General features: G+C 48.8%; 1 protein-coding gene and 1 non-coding gene across 3 annotated transcripts in view; one reads left to right on the forward strand and one right to left on the reverse strand.

Annotated features, from left to right (window-relative positions):
• The window catches only part of LOC135808434 (transformation/transcription domain-associated protein-like), a gene marked incomplete at its 5' end in the record, with an annotated part of 55,149 nt that extends 44,205 nt beyond the window's left edge, over positions 1–10,944 (reverse strand). For both annotated transcript variants that reach the window (XM_065321624.1, XM_065321623.1), the window contains 9 exon segments: positions 31–160; positions 4,839–4,966; positions 6,225–6,320; positions 6,875–6,970; positions 7,247–7,305; positions 7,654–7,733; positions 9,596–9,687; positions 10,140–10,215; positions 10,862–10,944. In XM_065321624.1, the coding sequence (XP_065177696.1) occupies positions 31–160; positions 4,839–4,966; positions 6,225–6,320; positions 6,875–6,970; positions 7,247–7,305; positions 7,654–7,733; positions 9,596–9,687; positions 10,140–10,215; positions 10,862–10,944 (840 nt within the window).
• Trnak-cuu (transfer RNA lysine (anticodon CUU)) lies at positions 562–634 on the forward strand. The gene has a single exon. It is a non-coding gene; the product is annotated as a tRNA-Lys (tRNA).
• Positions 10,945–12,951: the final 2,007 nt, after the last annotated feature.

Genomic DNA, 12,951 nt, shown 5'->3' on the forward strand with positions numbered 1-12,951 from the left:
CGACCTCTAACGGGGTTCCTGCCCGCTTACCCGGTCAGCAGGCTGCTGGTTGGCGGAGAATGTGTCAAACGCCGTCTGCAGCATGCGATACTGGTGCTGTCTGAAGATAATTACATCGCTCCAGTGGCTCATGTCATCCCAGATGTTGGGCTGGCGTTGCCTGGGAAGACAGCAACACGTCAGTAACACACACACACACACACACACACACACACACACACACACACACACACACACACACACACACACACACACACACACACACACACACACATACACACACAGACACACAGACACACAGACAAACACACACCAATACCAGTGCACAGACACACAGACACACTTGCACTTGCTCACTGCCAACACTGGTCGTGTGGGTCTCCTCGGGTGAGGGGAGAGAGACTCAAAAGGAATCTTGGAAAGATGACTCAATTGGCTATTGAACCGCCCAACACCCGACAACCCCTGAAATTCCCAAACTCTGTGTAGACAATCAACACTGGTCACAACTGAAAAGCAAACAGGTAGGTGTGGAAGTGCAATACAATAAACTCATAGGCAGCCCGGCTAGCTCAGTCGGTAGAGCATGAGACTCTTAATCTCAGGGTCGTGGGTTCGAGCCCCACGTTGGGCGCTAGTTTTTTCCTTCTTTTTTTTCGCCCTTCACAATGGTATGATTTTTTCAAGATACACCGTCACACGGCTGTCCTACCTACGCCTTGGATACTGCGACATTTCAAAAGATGGCCGCGATCGCGCGTCTCCCTGGCGATCGCGTACGCGGCACCACGCGGCCGCAACGGCGTGGCTTGTATTCAAAATTTGAAACACTCAAAAATACTGGTTTGGTTCATCTGCGCTGCTTATTTGCTGCTCGTGGCTGGCTCTCTGGGTCGCGAAAAGCAAGCAAAATGCTTCCACCGAAAAGCAGCTTTCTCCTCGTGCAAGAAGAAACAAAATCGACAGAGAAATTTTGAAGCTGGCTTTCTTTCTCTGTGTCCTTCTTCTACGATCCGGTACGAGTCGTCCATTACTCCTTTGGTGGATCTCGCCCTGCTTGTGGAGCGCTTACCTTCTTTCGTTTAATTGTCTGGAGCTGGTCTTCATTTTCTATTCACTCGTTTGTCCTTGGTCGACATTTCCCACACATTCGCAGCTTGGGCCGCAGTGGTTTTCGCGCGGGCCACGGCCCTCGAACTTCCTTGGCTATGGAGGGCCACATCAAGAAGCTGGAGCAGGTGTGCAGGATTAGTGGTGGAAAATTTACGAAACAGGACCGATCCACCCGTTATTCCGTTGCCGAACGTGCCGGTGAGATTCAAGCATGCTTCAAAATCAATGTATTGAATGACCAGCCTGGCATACACCCTGAGTTTTTCTGCAGAACATGTAAGAAAGTGCTAGATAGGTACAGTAAGGCGTCTAGCTCGTTTGTGACTCGTGGTGGTGGTTGTGGTAGTAGTAGCATAGAGTGGGTGGCTCACAAACGTACTGGTTGTTCTGTCTGTGACACCCTGAGTCGTCCTGGCAGAGCAGCCACCAAGGACACCACCCCAAGACTGATTGATAAGTGTGATGATGCTAGTGAATGTCCACAGGCTACCCAGGATCAAACCGTCAATCCACAATCAAGTCATGAAAAACAAGCAGGCACACAGACAAGTACAGACGTAGACGTAGACATCGAAGACCAGAGTGGTGTAGATCTAGACATAACTGAAGTACAGAAGAAAGCCACTCCTCCTTACCAAGCTGGTATTGCACTGGATGGAAGCCGTTTCACACACGATGTCAGTTATGCTGCATGCCCTATCTGCAGATTAGTTACCGATCCAGCTATAGAGGCACCTTGTTGCAAGCAGGTATTTTGCTTGCCATGCATCTACCAGTGGCTCCAGGGGTCTACCAAATGTCCATACTGCCGGTCAGCCCTGATGGCGTCACAGCTTACATCACCGCACCCCTTTGTAGGCCATGCTCTAGCGGCAATGCTGGTGCACTGTGATTTCAGGGAATCCCCCCTTGTAGGGTGTCGACAGGTCTTGTCCTTGGCATCCTTGGTTGATCATGTCCGGGAATGTTCACATAACCCTGGTAACAGTCTTGAACCCCACCCTACAGTTGTCACGGGTTCCTTTTCGGTATCTGACGTGCTTTTAACCACACCACAGCACACACGTGGCGCAACATCAACGGCACTGCTTTCACACTTGGTAGGCTGCATGTCTGAAGGTGGGACATTAGAAGTGAGGTCCGGTTCTCGGGGTAGGCCACAGACATGGAAGAGGGTAACGAAGGGTGAGAAGGAGGCATCAGATGTGACCACTCGAACTTTGGAGCGCAGGGGTAGTGAGCTGAAATCTTTGGCAACTACTGTTGCCAGCAGTTCTGGTAGTGCCCAAGAGCAACTTCAGCATGACCTCAAAGTCATGGCTACATCAGACAGGGACAGCCTTTTGACGGATGCAGGTCTACTTTGCACCGGGGAAGTGTCTGCTCTAGCACTGAAGGCAGACCTGCATCTGACGTGGTATGCACTGAGGAACTTGAGGGTATGGTTGACGGAGTTTGGTATCTTTTTGCAGTCAGAGAGGTTGATGAGGGCAGACATCCGATCAGAGCTCCCTTTTGAGTTTCTAGCAGAGAAGGTCCCAATGACAGACAAGGCTGGGAACATCACCCTGTGTGCCATGGTTGCCATTTTAGATCTTGTCGGCCTTGTCACCCACTACCTTTCTGCCATGCATGAGGCTGGACAGTTGACCTGGCATGATGGAGCAGTCCCCAAGGACACCATCATTGTCAAGATTGGTGGTGACCATGGAGGTAAATCCTTCAAGATGGCTTTCCAAATCGCCAACCATGTCCACCCTAATGCACTTGAGAACACCGTTCCCTTTCTTTTGTTTGCAGCAAAAGATTCACCAGCCAACATGGCCACTGCACTTCAGCCCTTTCAGGCACAGATTCGTGAGCTGAGCACCATGACATTCATGTCGTACAAGGTGAAGGTTGTGTTGTTTGGAGACTATGAGTTCCAGACGCACAACTACGGTCTTTCCGGTAGCAGTGGTGTGTTCCCTTGCTTGCACTGCCACACTGCAAAGCGTGACTTCCAGCAGTCACCTGCAGCTAGGACTCAGCCTGTACTGCCCCGGACTCTGACCACACTTGCACAGAATCACAAGGAGTTTCTTGAGAGTGGGGGTGTTGCTTCAAATGCAAAGAAATACTTTAATGCTGTGAGGCCATGCATTCTGCCCGTGCCAATTGAGGATGCATGCATCCCCTCATTGCATTTGGATCTTGGGATATTCCCATACCTATTTGAATGCATGTTACAGGAAACCCAATCCCTTGACGTCGCACTAGCCAACCACATGCCTGACATTAACTGTGATCTGAATGGTCGTACCTTTAATGATCTAGTTAAGATGAACAGTGACAGGAAGTCTAAGGAACTAGAGCTAGCTACCATTGATACTAAGTTGGATGACATGATGCAACTGCTCACGTTCAATGCCATGCACCTTCAACAAGCAGCAGGTACTGAGGTGCAGAGAATACAAGTAGTGATAGGCCAGCTACAGCTACAGCACAGACAGCTATCTGAACAGCAGAAACAAATCAAAGCAGAGCTTGATGTGCTCAAAGGTCACATCGACAGTGTCAAGACTTTGACAGATGGGCCATGCCTTTCATCCTACGACGACACACTACAGACTGTCAACATCAAACGGCAACAGTACCATGGCGGAACCTTTGTCGGCAACCACGTTCACCGTATGTTGAGTCCCGACAAAGATGGCAACTTTGCCTTGGTCCACAAGCTTGTCCAGGCTCCTTCCAAGGCTCTGGAGAAGTACGAACTTGGTGCCGACCACCCCGTCACAGACATGGCTGCTTCCTTGGCTGCACGATACACAGCACTCTTCACCACCTTTGCGAAGTGTCGTGCAGTCTACAACCTTGCCTCAGCTGTAAATGAAGACCAGCTCCACCAGCTTCAATGCCACATCCAGAGCTTTATGACCTTGGTGAGAGAGCAGATCGTGAAGCGCCATCTGGGGAACATCACTCCCAAGTTACACCTGCTGGAGCAGCATGTCGTGCCACAGATGACCCACTTTGGCTGTGGACTGAGTCTTCTGTGTGAGCAAGGTGGCGAGGCTCTCCATGCAGCGTTCAACACTTTGGACAAGAAATGCAGCGCTGCATGTCCACTTCGACGACTGCTCTCCATCACTCGCCAGCACTACTTGAGGACTATCCCCAAGTTACAGAACGAAATGCCTTCTGCTAAGAGGAGAAAAGATCGTCGCGTCAGGTCTAATATTAATTCGAATCATTGCAAGGAGAAATAGGCCGATAAATAACTGTTTTACTTATTATTTCGTTGTTGCTCTTCGGAGTGGGAAAGGGGTCCATCATTGCACGCGTGATGGAATGGGTGTTCTAAGCGTGCCGTCTCAGATGAAGACGAAAGAAAGAAACTTTCTCCTCATTTCTCCTCATGCGCTTCAGCGCAGCAACCAAATAATTTGAATTTCCACAATCACTCGTGCATGAAAACTCAATCGCGTGCCCACGCGGTATACGCGCGTCCCGTATCCAAGGCCGTTGCTACAGGTCGTCGCCATCTTTATAGATGTCGTGCTGAAAACAGCCGTGGTCAGCCCATAAGCCTGATTTTAGTGTTGACACCCATAGAAATACCTGGTTTGAAATTTTGAATAGTAGCCTCATATGAGTAGAAGCCTAGCTGTGACATAGGCTTCTACAGGAATACGCCCGGCTTTGATACACGAAACTAAAGGGGGGGGGGGGTATACACGTACCTCCAGAGTTTCGTGAAGTTCTTCACATCGTGCAGACTTGTGTTGGATCGATTGGTGGACGCCTGGATCTGCTCAACGCAGATCTGCAGCTGATTAGCTTCCTGCAGTTCGTAGACTAGCTGCATTTGCTGGAGAAACGAAACACAGTGACAACACAGTGACAGAGCGAGACACACAACCACACACAGTCCAAGCTCAGCATATGGTCAAGCACACGGTGAGAAATGAGGAGATCATGGATGGTGTACGGCGGCCACTCTTGTATGCGCAGTTTTAAATCAAATCCCTGCAGACCAAGATATATGTTGTGTCGACTTCTGGCAACAGGACTTCTACCAGTACAGTCATGAATCACAGGGATAAGATAAAGATAGGACGAGATACGAGGATAGCACCAGATTCAAAACATCAGCATATACTTGCAAGTACTTCGAAGTAGTACCCAGGATAATTTTTATAACATATTCACTGGTTTCAGGGAAAGACATAAACGGGAAAAGTCTGAAGAAAAAATTGACTGTCACCACCAGGACTCGAACCAGGGACCCTCCCTCGCGTGTAGCCAGCAATGCTCTAACCACTGAGCCATGGTGTAGCCGTCATCCCAGCAGACCGTTCAACAGATCATGGGATGTAAATCTCTTGCCGAGAGAAGAAGAGTGACTGTTTGGCATACTCGTTTCAGGACTAGATCATAATTATTTTAGCAGCAAGGCAGCCTGGTACTGGGAGTACCACATGACACAACCACGTCGGCCGGCAACACAACATACGCTATATAACAAACATCATTTCCTTCACGTTTGGGTTGTATTATAAGGACTAAAATAACTTTCTTGGGGACAGGAAGCTTATCAGGGAAAGAAAAAAACTACAATTCTCAAGCTACTCATCACCATCATCAGCAATACTGAGCATCAGCAAATCGAATTTTCGATTTGATTATTCGAATGGCAAAAAGAAAATCAGCCCGAAAATTCGAATGAAAAAGAGGTTCAGCATGTAGCGCAGCCCAAGAGCTCACTGACTTGTCAGTTTGAGCCCACTGGCAAGGTACGTTCGGGCCTGGTTTAAATCTGGCTTTGGAAAATTTATTTTTCATTGCTATCAGGTTCGGCCTCATATTCTCTGTGCTGCGCTGGTGAGTCCACAAAGGACGAAACAGTTCTGTCCACAGATTGTGTATACACTAGGTATGTAAGTCATGTGCTCACCATTAGTCACTCATTTTGGTCTTCAAGATTGGGTGCGTGACTTATTGACAGTAGACTGTAGAGTAGCCGGGGTCTAAAGTAGAGATTTGTGCAGCCCCTTAGGGGTATGTCATACTATGTAACACTGTCATTGCACTGTACCCTGTTGAGGAGCACAGCGAGAGGGGCTTACCTGTAACAGGGGGACATGCTGGAGACTGACAATGTGAGGAAGATTGCGCCACAGGTTGGAGATCTGATGGAAACTCGTCTCTACGAGCCGATCCACCTGAGAATGCACACGGTTGCATGCGTGTGTGTGTGAGCACAATCAAACACACGCGCACACACACGCACACACACACACACACACCATGTACACACACGCACACACACACACACACACACACACACACACACACACACACACACACACACACACACACACACACACACACACACACACACACGCGCGCACACGCACACACGCGCACGCACACACGCGCACGCACACACGCACACACACCCACCCACTAGTCAGCATACAAACAGTGAGAGTACACAGTTGTTCACAATGCCTAATAGGAATCCAAACCAGGGCAACAAAACAGCAATAGCCGCTAGTGTTGTACCTCACGCTATCCAAAACACCCCCAGGTCACACTGTTTCAAACACACATCTACATGAGCGGATAAGCTACGACACTGAGGACAAGATGTGGGAGAATGGGAGGCAAGACGAGAAAAAAGAACCAGGCAGAATGAAGGCAATGCGGAGAGAAAGCCAAGAGGAGAGTAGGCAACAGCAGCAGTAGCAAGCGCTTGATGTGCAGGTGAACTAACCTTTGTGTGTGAGTTCTCTTCATTGTGCCCAATGGCCAGAATACCACGGTAGGTGTTGTAACGGGGACACAGGTAGTCTGGACAACACCTCTCAACCTGAACACACACACGCACACACACACACACACACACACGCACACACACGCACACACACACGCGCACGCACACACACGCACATACGTACACCACCCAACGACCAATGGGTGTTATTTCCAGTCAAATGACCCTGGATAAGGAGACCACCTGTACACGGGGACCACATTTGAAGGTCCCTCGAGCGGTCGTCTTAGCCAGGTCTCACTGTAAGGTCCCATGAGCGGTCGTCTTAGCCAGGTTTCACCATATGTTACTGTGAGTGTGCATGCGACCTACCATGGCCAAGGATTCCTTGAAAGCTAACCAGTCAGGATGTCGCCATGCCGACTCCATCACTACACAACACAAACACACACACACAGACACAGACACACAGACACACAGACACACACAGACACACACACACACACACAAAGACATAATTATAACACAAGGACAGAAACACATGAATACATATGAGCTCCCCCCCCCCCCCCCCCGCACCGTTCACTAACATATTTACTGGGCTATGATCGTGTTGGATGTAACATCATGTTGCGAAGTCAAAACACAAAATCCAGTGCACAGTGTGTTGATTTGCAGGTAGCTTGATGCTGCATCCAGCATCCACCTTGACTCGTATTGAGGCCAAGGCATAAGTGGGTACTAATATTCAGTGTCCATCACCAGTGCCAAGGTCTTACCGATGTACGGATGGTCCTCTGCCTTAGACGCCTGGCCGAGTTTCAGCAACAGACTCCACAGGCCCAGCTCTTTGGAACACCTATGCACACAACACCAACAGCAGCATCAGCATCAGCACCAGCACCAGCATCAGCACCAGTATCAGCACCAGCATCAGCATCAGCAGCAGCAGCAGCAGCAGCAGCAAACAGCAGCAGCAGCAGCAACAGCAGCAGCAGCAGCATCAGCAGCAAACAGCAGCGGCAGCAGCAGCAGCAAACAGCAGCGGCATCAGCAGCAGCAGCAGCAGCAGCACCAGCATCAGCATCAGCAGCAGCAGCAAACAGCAGCAAACAGCAGCAGCAGCAGCAGCGGCAGCAGCAGCAAACAGCAGCAGCAGCAGCGGCAGCAGCAGCAGCAGCAGAGGCAAGAATGTTGTGGATGAAAGTGTGGGAGAATCAAAACACAACTACAGTGACGTTGAAGTGATTGAGATTTGCAATGGTCATTTCCGGGAAGCACCGCAACACATCGCCTAGGCAACAAGATGCACAGTACAGTACAGTACAGTACAGTACAGCACAGCACAGTACAGTACAGTACAGTACAGCACAGCACAGTACAGTACAGTACAGTACAGCACAGCACAGCACAAGAAGAGCTTTTAAAACCGTTTGACTGCCATAGGAATGATTCATCTTCATCCTCAAGCATGCATGACTTCTGCTGGCCTACATCTAGCACAAAAAAAGATGATGTCACTGGCTCAAGTTCCCGCTGTGGACGGCAGAACCGCTGACACCACCCATGCCTGCGTAGTGTGTGGGGAAAGTTTGCCATTGTCTTTTTTTTTGAAGTTCGGCAGGTTTCTGCTCTCTCTCTCTCTCTCTCTCTCTCTCTCTCTCTCTCTCTCTCTCTCTCTCTCTCTCTCTCTCTCTCTCTCTCTCTCTCTCTCTCTCTCTCTCTCTCCCTCTCTCTCTCTCTCTCTCTCTCTCTCTCTCTCTCTCTCTCTCTCTCTCTCTCTCTCTCTCTCTCTCTCTCTCTCTCTCTCTCTCTCTCTCTCTCCGCCATGTCTATCAAGGAGTGGTCATGCGCAGCCCTTTCGGATTTGTACGATATTTCTTTCAACAACACACGTGGTTGATAAGAGTCATACCGTAGCTCAGTTGGTTAGAGCATTGCTCGCGAATAGAAAGGTCCCTGGTTCGAGTCCCGGTGGTGTGACTTATGATTTTTTCTTTCTTTCGTACCTGGCTTGCAAGTGTTGAGTTTCGGAGTGAAAAGAGCAGTACGAGGCATGTGGCCTCTAATTTCCTAACACACATGACGTAAATAATAATAATAATAATAATAATATTTTATGACTTGGGGCTCCCCGCGTGCTAGTTTGTACGTGAAGTGTGTGGGTTACAGTGAGGGCTGCGTCTCACCCGCGCCTGTGTGGATTCATAGGAAGTGTGAGTTACGAAGTCTGAAGAAAATGTTGAACGGCCTCTGCTGGGATGACGACTACACCATAGCTCAGTGGTTAGAGCATCGCTGGCTACAAGCGAAGGTCCCTGGTTCGAGTCCTGGTGGTGACAGTCAATTTTTTCTTCAGACTTTTCCCGTTTGTCTCTTTCCCTCAAACCAGTTAATATTTTATGACTTGGGGCTCCCCGCGTGCTAGTTTGTACGTGAAGTGTGTGGGTTACAGTGAGGGCTGCGTCTCACCCGCCTGTGTGGATTCATAGGAAGTGTGAGTTACGAAGTCTGAAGAAAATGTTGAACGGCCTCTGCTGGGATGACGACTACACCATAGCTCAGTGGTTAGAGCATCGCTGGCTACAAGCGAAGGTCCCTGGTTCGAGTCCTGGTGGTGACAGTCAATTTTTTCTTCAGACTTTTCCCGTTTGTCTCTTTCCCTCAAACCAGTTAATAATAATAATAATAATAATAATAATATCAAGCTGTCAGGCTTACTTGATCCACTGGTTTTCCCAGAGCTTCAGTTCACATGTGTGCAGCGGAGATGCCGGCTTTGTCGCAAAGTCCTCCTGGGCCTTGCTCGCCATCTATGCACGCACGCACACGCACACACACACACACGCACACACACACACACACACACACACACACACACACACACACACACACACACACAGACACACACACACACACACACACACACACACACACGCATACATGAATGCACACACATGAATGCAGACCCAGCAACAAGAACTGATTGATAAATACTCAATAGTACAATTTCTTACCCAAATAAGTACCCAGTGAAAATCAATGTGTTCAGATCTCAACGAGAAGCGACACACACACACACACACACACACACACACACACACACACACACACACACACACACACACACACACACGTATGCACAAATGCATACACACATTCACCCACACACTCACGGACACAGACACACACGCACGCACGTACGTACGCACACACAGACACACACGCACGCACGTACGTACGCACACACACATTGCCTACACACCTTCTCATAGATTCCTTGAGCCTGCTCATAGCAACCCTGCTGTTGATATGCCATTGCCTGTTGAGTCTCTGGATATCTGAGAACACACAGACGCACAAACATACATACACACATACACACACATGCACACACACACACACACACACACACACAGAAGTATGTGTGTGGGAGGGGGGGGGGGCAGAGCGATAGTGAGCATGGTGACACGGAGCGTTGCTATGCACAGACAAATCCATGCACTCGCATCCCACTAGATAAAGAATAGCACCGACAAAGGAAGACACTTAGGATATGCTAGAACTTTTGCACTTGCCCGCTACTGGACATTCAAACTTCACAGGGGCGTCACACACGGTACCACCAGTATGACCATCGTCGTATCACTTTTCCTCCAGGATGGTCCACCAAATTCATCCAAAAAAGCAATGCCAAGCTGTTGGCCGGGGCATCCCCGCTCCCCCGGTCGTACCACTCCACCATGGGCATCCCTGCACCCCCAGTCGTATCACTCCCCCGGGGCATCCCCGTACCCCGGCCGCACCACTCCCCCAGGGCATCCCCGTACCCCCGGTCGTACCACTCCCCGGGACATCCCCGTACCCCGGTCATATCACAACCCCCGGGGCATCCCCGTACCCCCGGTCACACCACTCCCCCACTGTCTTGTGACACCCCTGCATCACACGTCCAATAGTGGACAATCACAACAGAATGCAACTGACCGACACGTCTTCTGCCACAGGGCTGACCACAGGTCTTTCTCGCTCAGCGTCTCGTACATCTCGGAGAGCGCTTCCAAAGTGTGCTGCAGGAAAACACACAGCCCAGTGACACAAGAAAACCACCTGTCAGGGACAAAACTACAGTACACCTTTAACCCCTTGGTGGTGGGTCTGATCTACTTACCTGTCATCGTTTTAGGAGCTGCATTTGCACATTGATCCTCGAGGGTAGTGATATTCCTACGGGTGCGGACACTCAGTTTGACTGAGCCTGACACGAACCGCAAAGTTGTCTCCTCGTCGACTACATGCAATATTAAAAAATAATTTTAAAATATTATTATAGAAAATCTAAGTTAGAGAAATAACACTAAGAACAACAGCAGTGAAATTTACAAGTGTGAATTTTAACAATGAAAGCGAGAGCAATAACGAATGTGTGTACTAACACTAAACTTGCAACTGAAAAGTGAACAAAGAAGAGAAAGAAAGAAGGAAGGACAAAGTGATAACAAATAACAGCAGTACATTACACCTAGAACATTAACGGCCAAGCTTGGCCGCACCAAACATGACACTTTACTTGAACAATTTCAACCCAATTATACTATCTTTCTGTACACACAAATTAGGCTTATACAGACGCTGACAGATGGCTTCCAAAACCTTTAACTGTAGTCCATAACCATGACGACCACGGCACAATACAGTGAATGAAGAGTCGGAATACGAATTGCAACAATCAGGACTAGCCAACAGATGATTGTACACTGAAGATTTGCTACCACGAAACCTACGCACAACGCTAACATTCTCACCGGCACTCTCACGATCACTACAGTCGTCGCTCTCCGACTCATTGCTCCCTTCACCGTCCGTCCCATTGTTGTGAAGGGAGCAATGAGTCGGAGAGCGACGACTGTAGTGATCGTGAGAGTGCCGGTGAGAATGTTAGCGTTGTGCGTAGGTTTCGTGGTAGCAAGTCTTCAGTGTACAATCATCTGTTGGCTAGTCCTGATTGTTGCAATTCGTATTCCGACTCTTCATTCACTGTATTGTGCCGTGGTCGTCATGGTTATGGACTACAGTTAAAGGTTTTGGAAGCCATCTGTCAGCGTCTGTATAAGCCTAATTTGTGTGTACAGAAAGATAGTATAATTGGGTTGAAATTGTTCAAGTAAAGTGTCATGTTTGGTGCGGCCAAGCTTGGCCGTTAATGTTCTAGGTGTAATGTACTGCTGTTATTTGTTATCACTTTGTCCTTCCTTCTTTCTTTCTCTTCTTTGTTCATTTTTCAGTTGCAAGTTTAGTGTTAGTACACACATTCGTTATTGCTCTCGCTTTCATTGTTAAAATTCACACTTGTAAATTTCACTGCTGTTGTTCTTAGTGTTATTTCTGTAACTTAGATTTTCTATAATAGTTCAATTTTGTTTTCAGTGTCCTTTAGTACAACGAAGATTCCTGATGAGTGTTGTACGAAAACTTGTTTGAATCCCTTTCTTTCTCTACACAATTTCTTCACATTTTTCATCGTTTTATTGCACATTGTCTCCACAGTTTTACAATACATGAATATGTCATGACCTGGACTCGACTCGTCGTGAAAGCGACCACGCAATGAGATTCAGCAGCCAAAAGCTGGGCTCCGAAATATTCTAGAGTTCTGTAAGAACCATGATTAGTCCCGCGAAGGATTTGGCACTTTCGTTAGTTGAGCAATCATGGCTTACAACTCGTGGCCTAGAGTCGCAAGTGTTGTCGTACGTCGGCAACACCTTCAGCACAAGTCGTCAGCATTGTACTCACTACACTGTTGAGCTTGAGGGGACCCTGCTTAGTCCTGCAAGGGAGCTGATACCTTTGTTAGTCGAGCAAGCATGGCACCTCTTCTCGCGTCGTACGACGTAAAGGGTCCTGCAAGTGCTTCGCGCACTGCGGACTCCGTTATCCCTTTTTGGGGAGAGGTCACGGCTTGACCGTGCAGCGCCCTACGGGGTAATGAGAGGGAAGAGCCTACGGGGCAGAAGATGAAGGGTGACCCAATCAAGACACCGTACGAAGGCGGCGCGCTCTAGCTGCGGCAACAT

Source organism: Sycon ciliatum, chromosome 2 (assembly GCF_964019385.1).
Source record: "Sycon ciliatum chromosome 2, ocSycCili1.1, whole genome shotgun sequence".
NCBI classification, from domain to species: domain Eukaryota; kingdom Metazoa; phylum Porifera; class Calcarea; order Leucosolenida; family Sycettidae; genus Sycon; species Sycon ciliatum.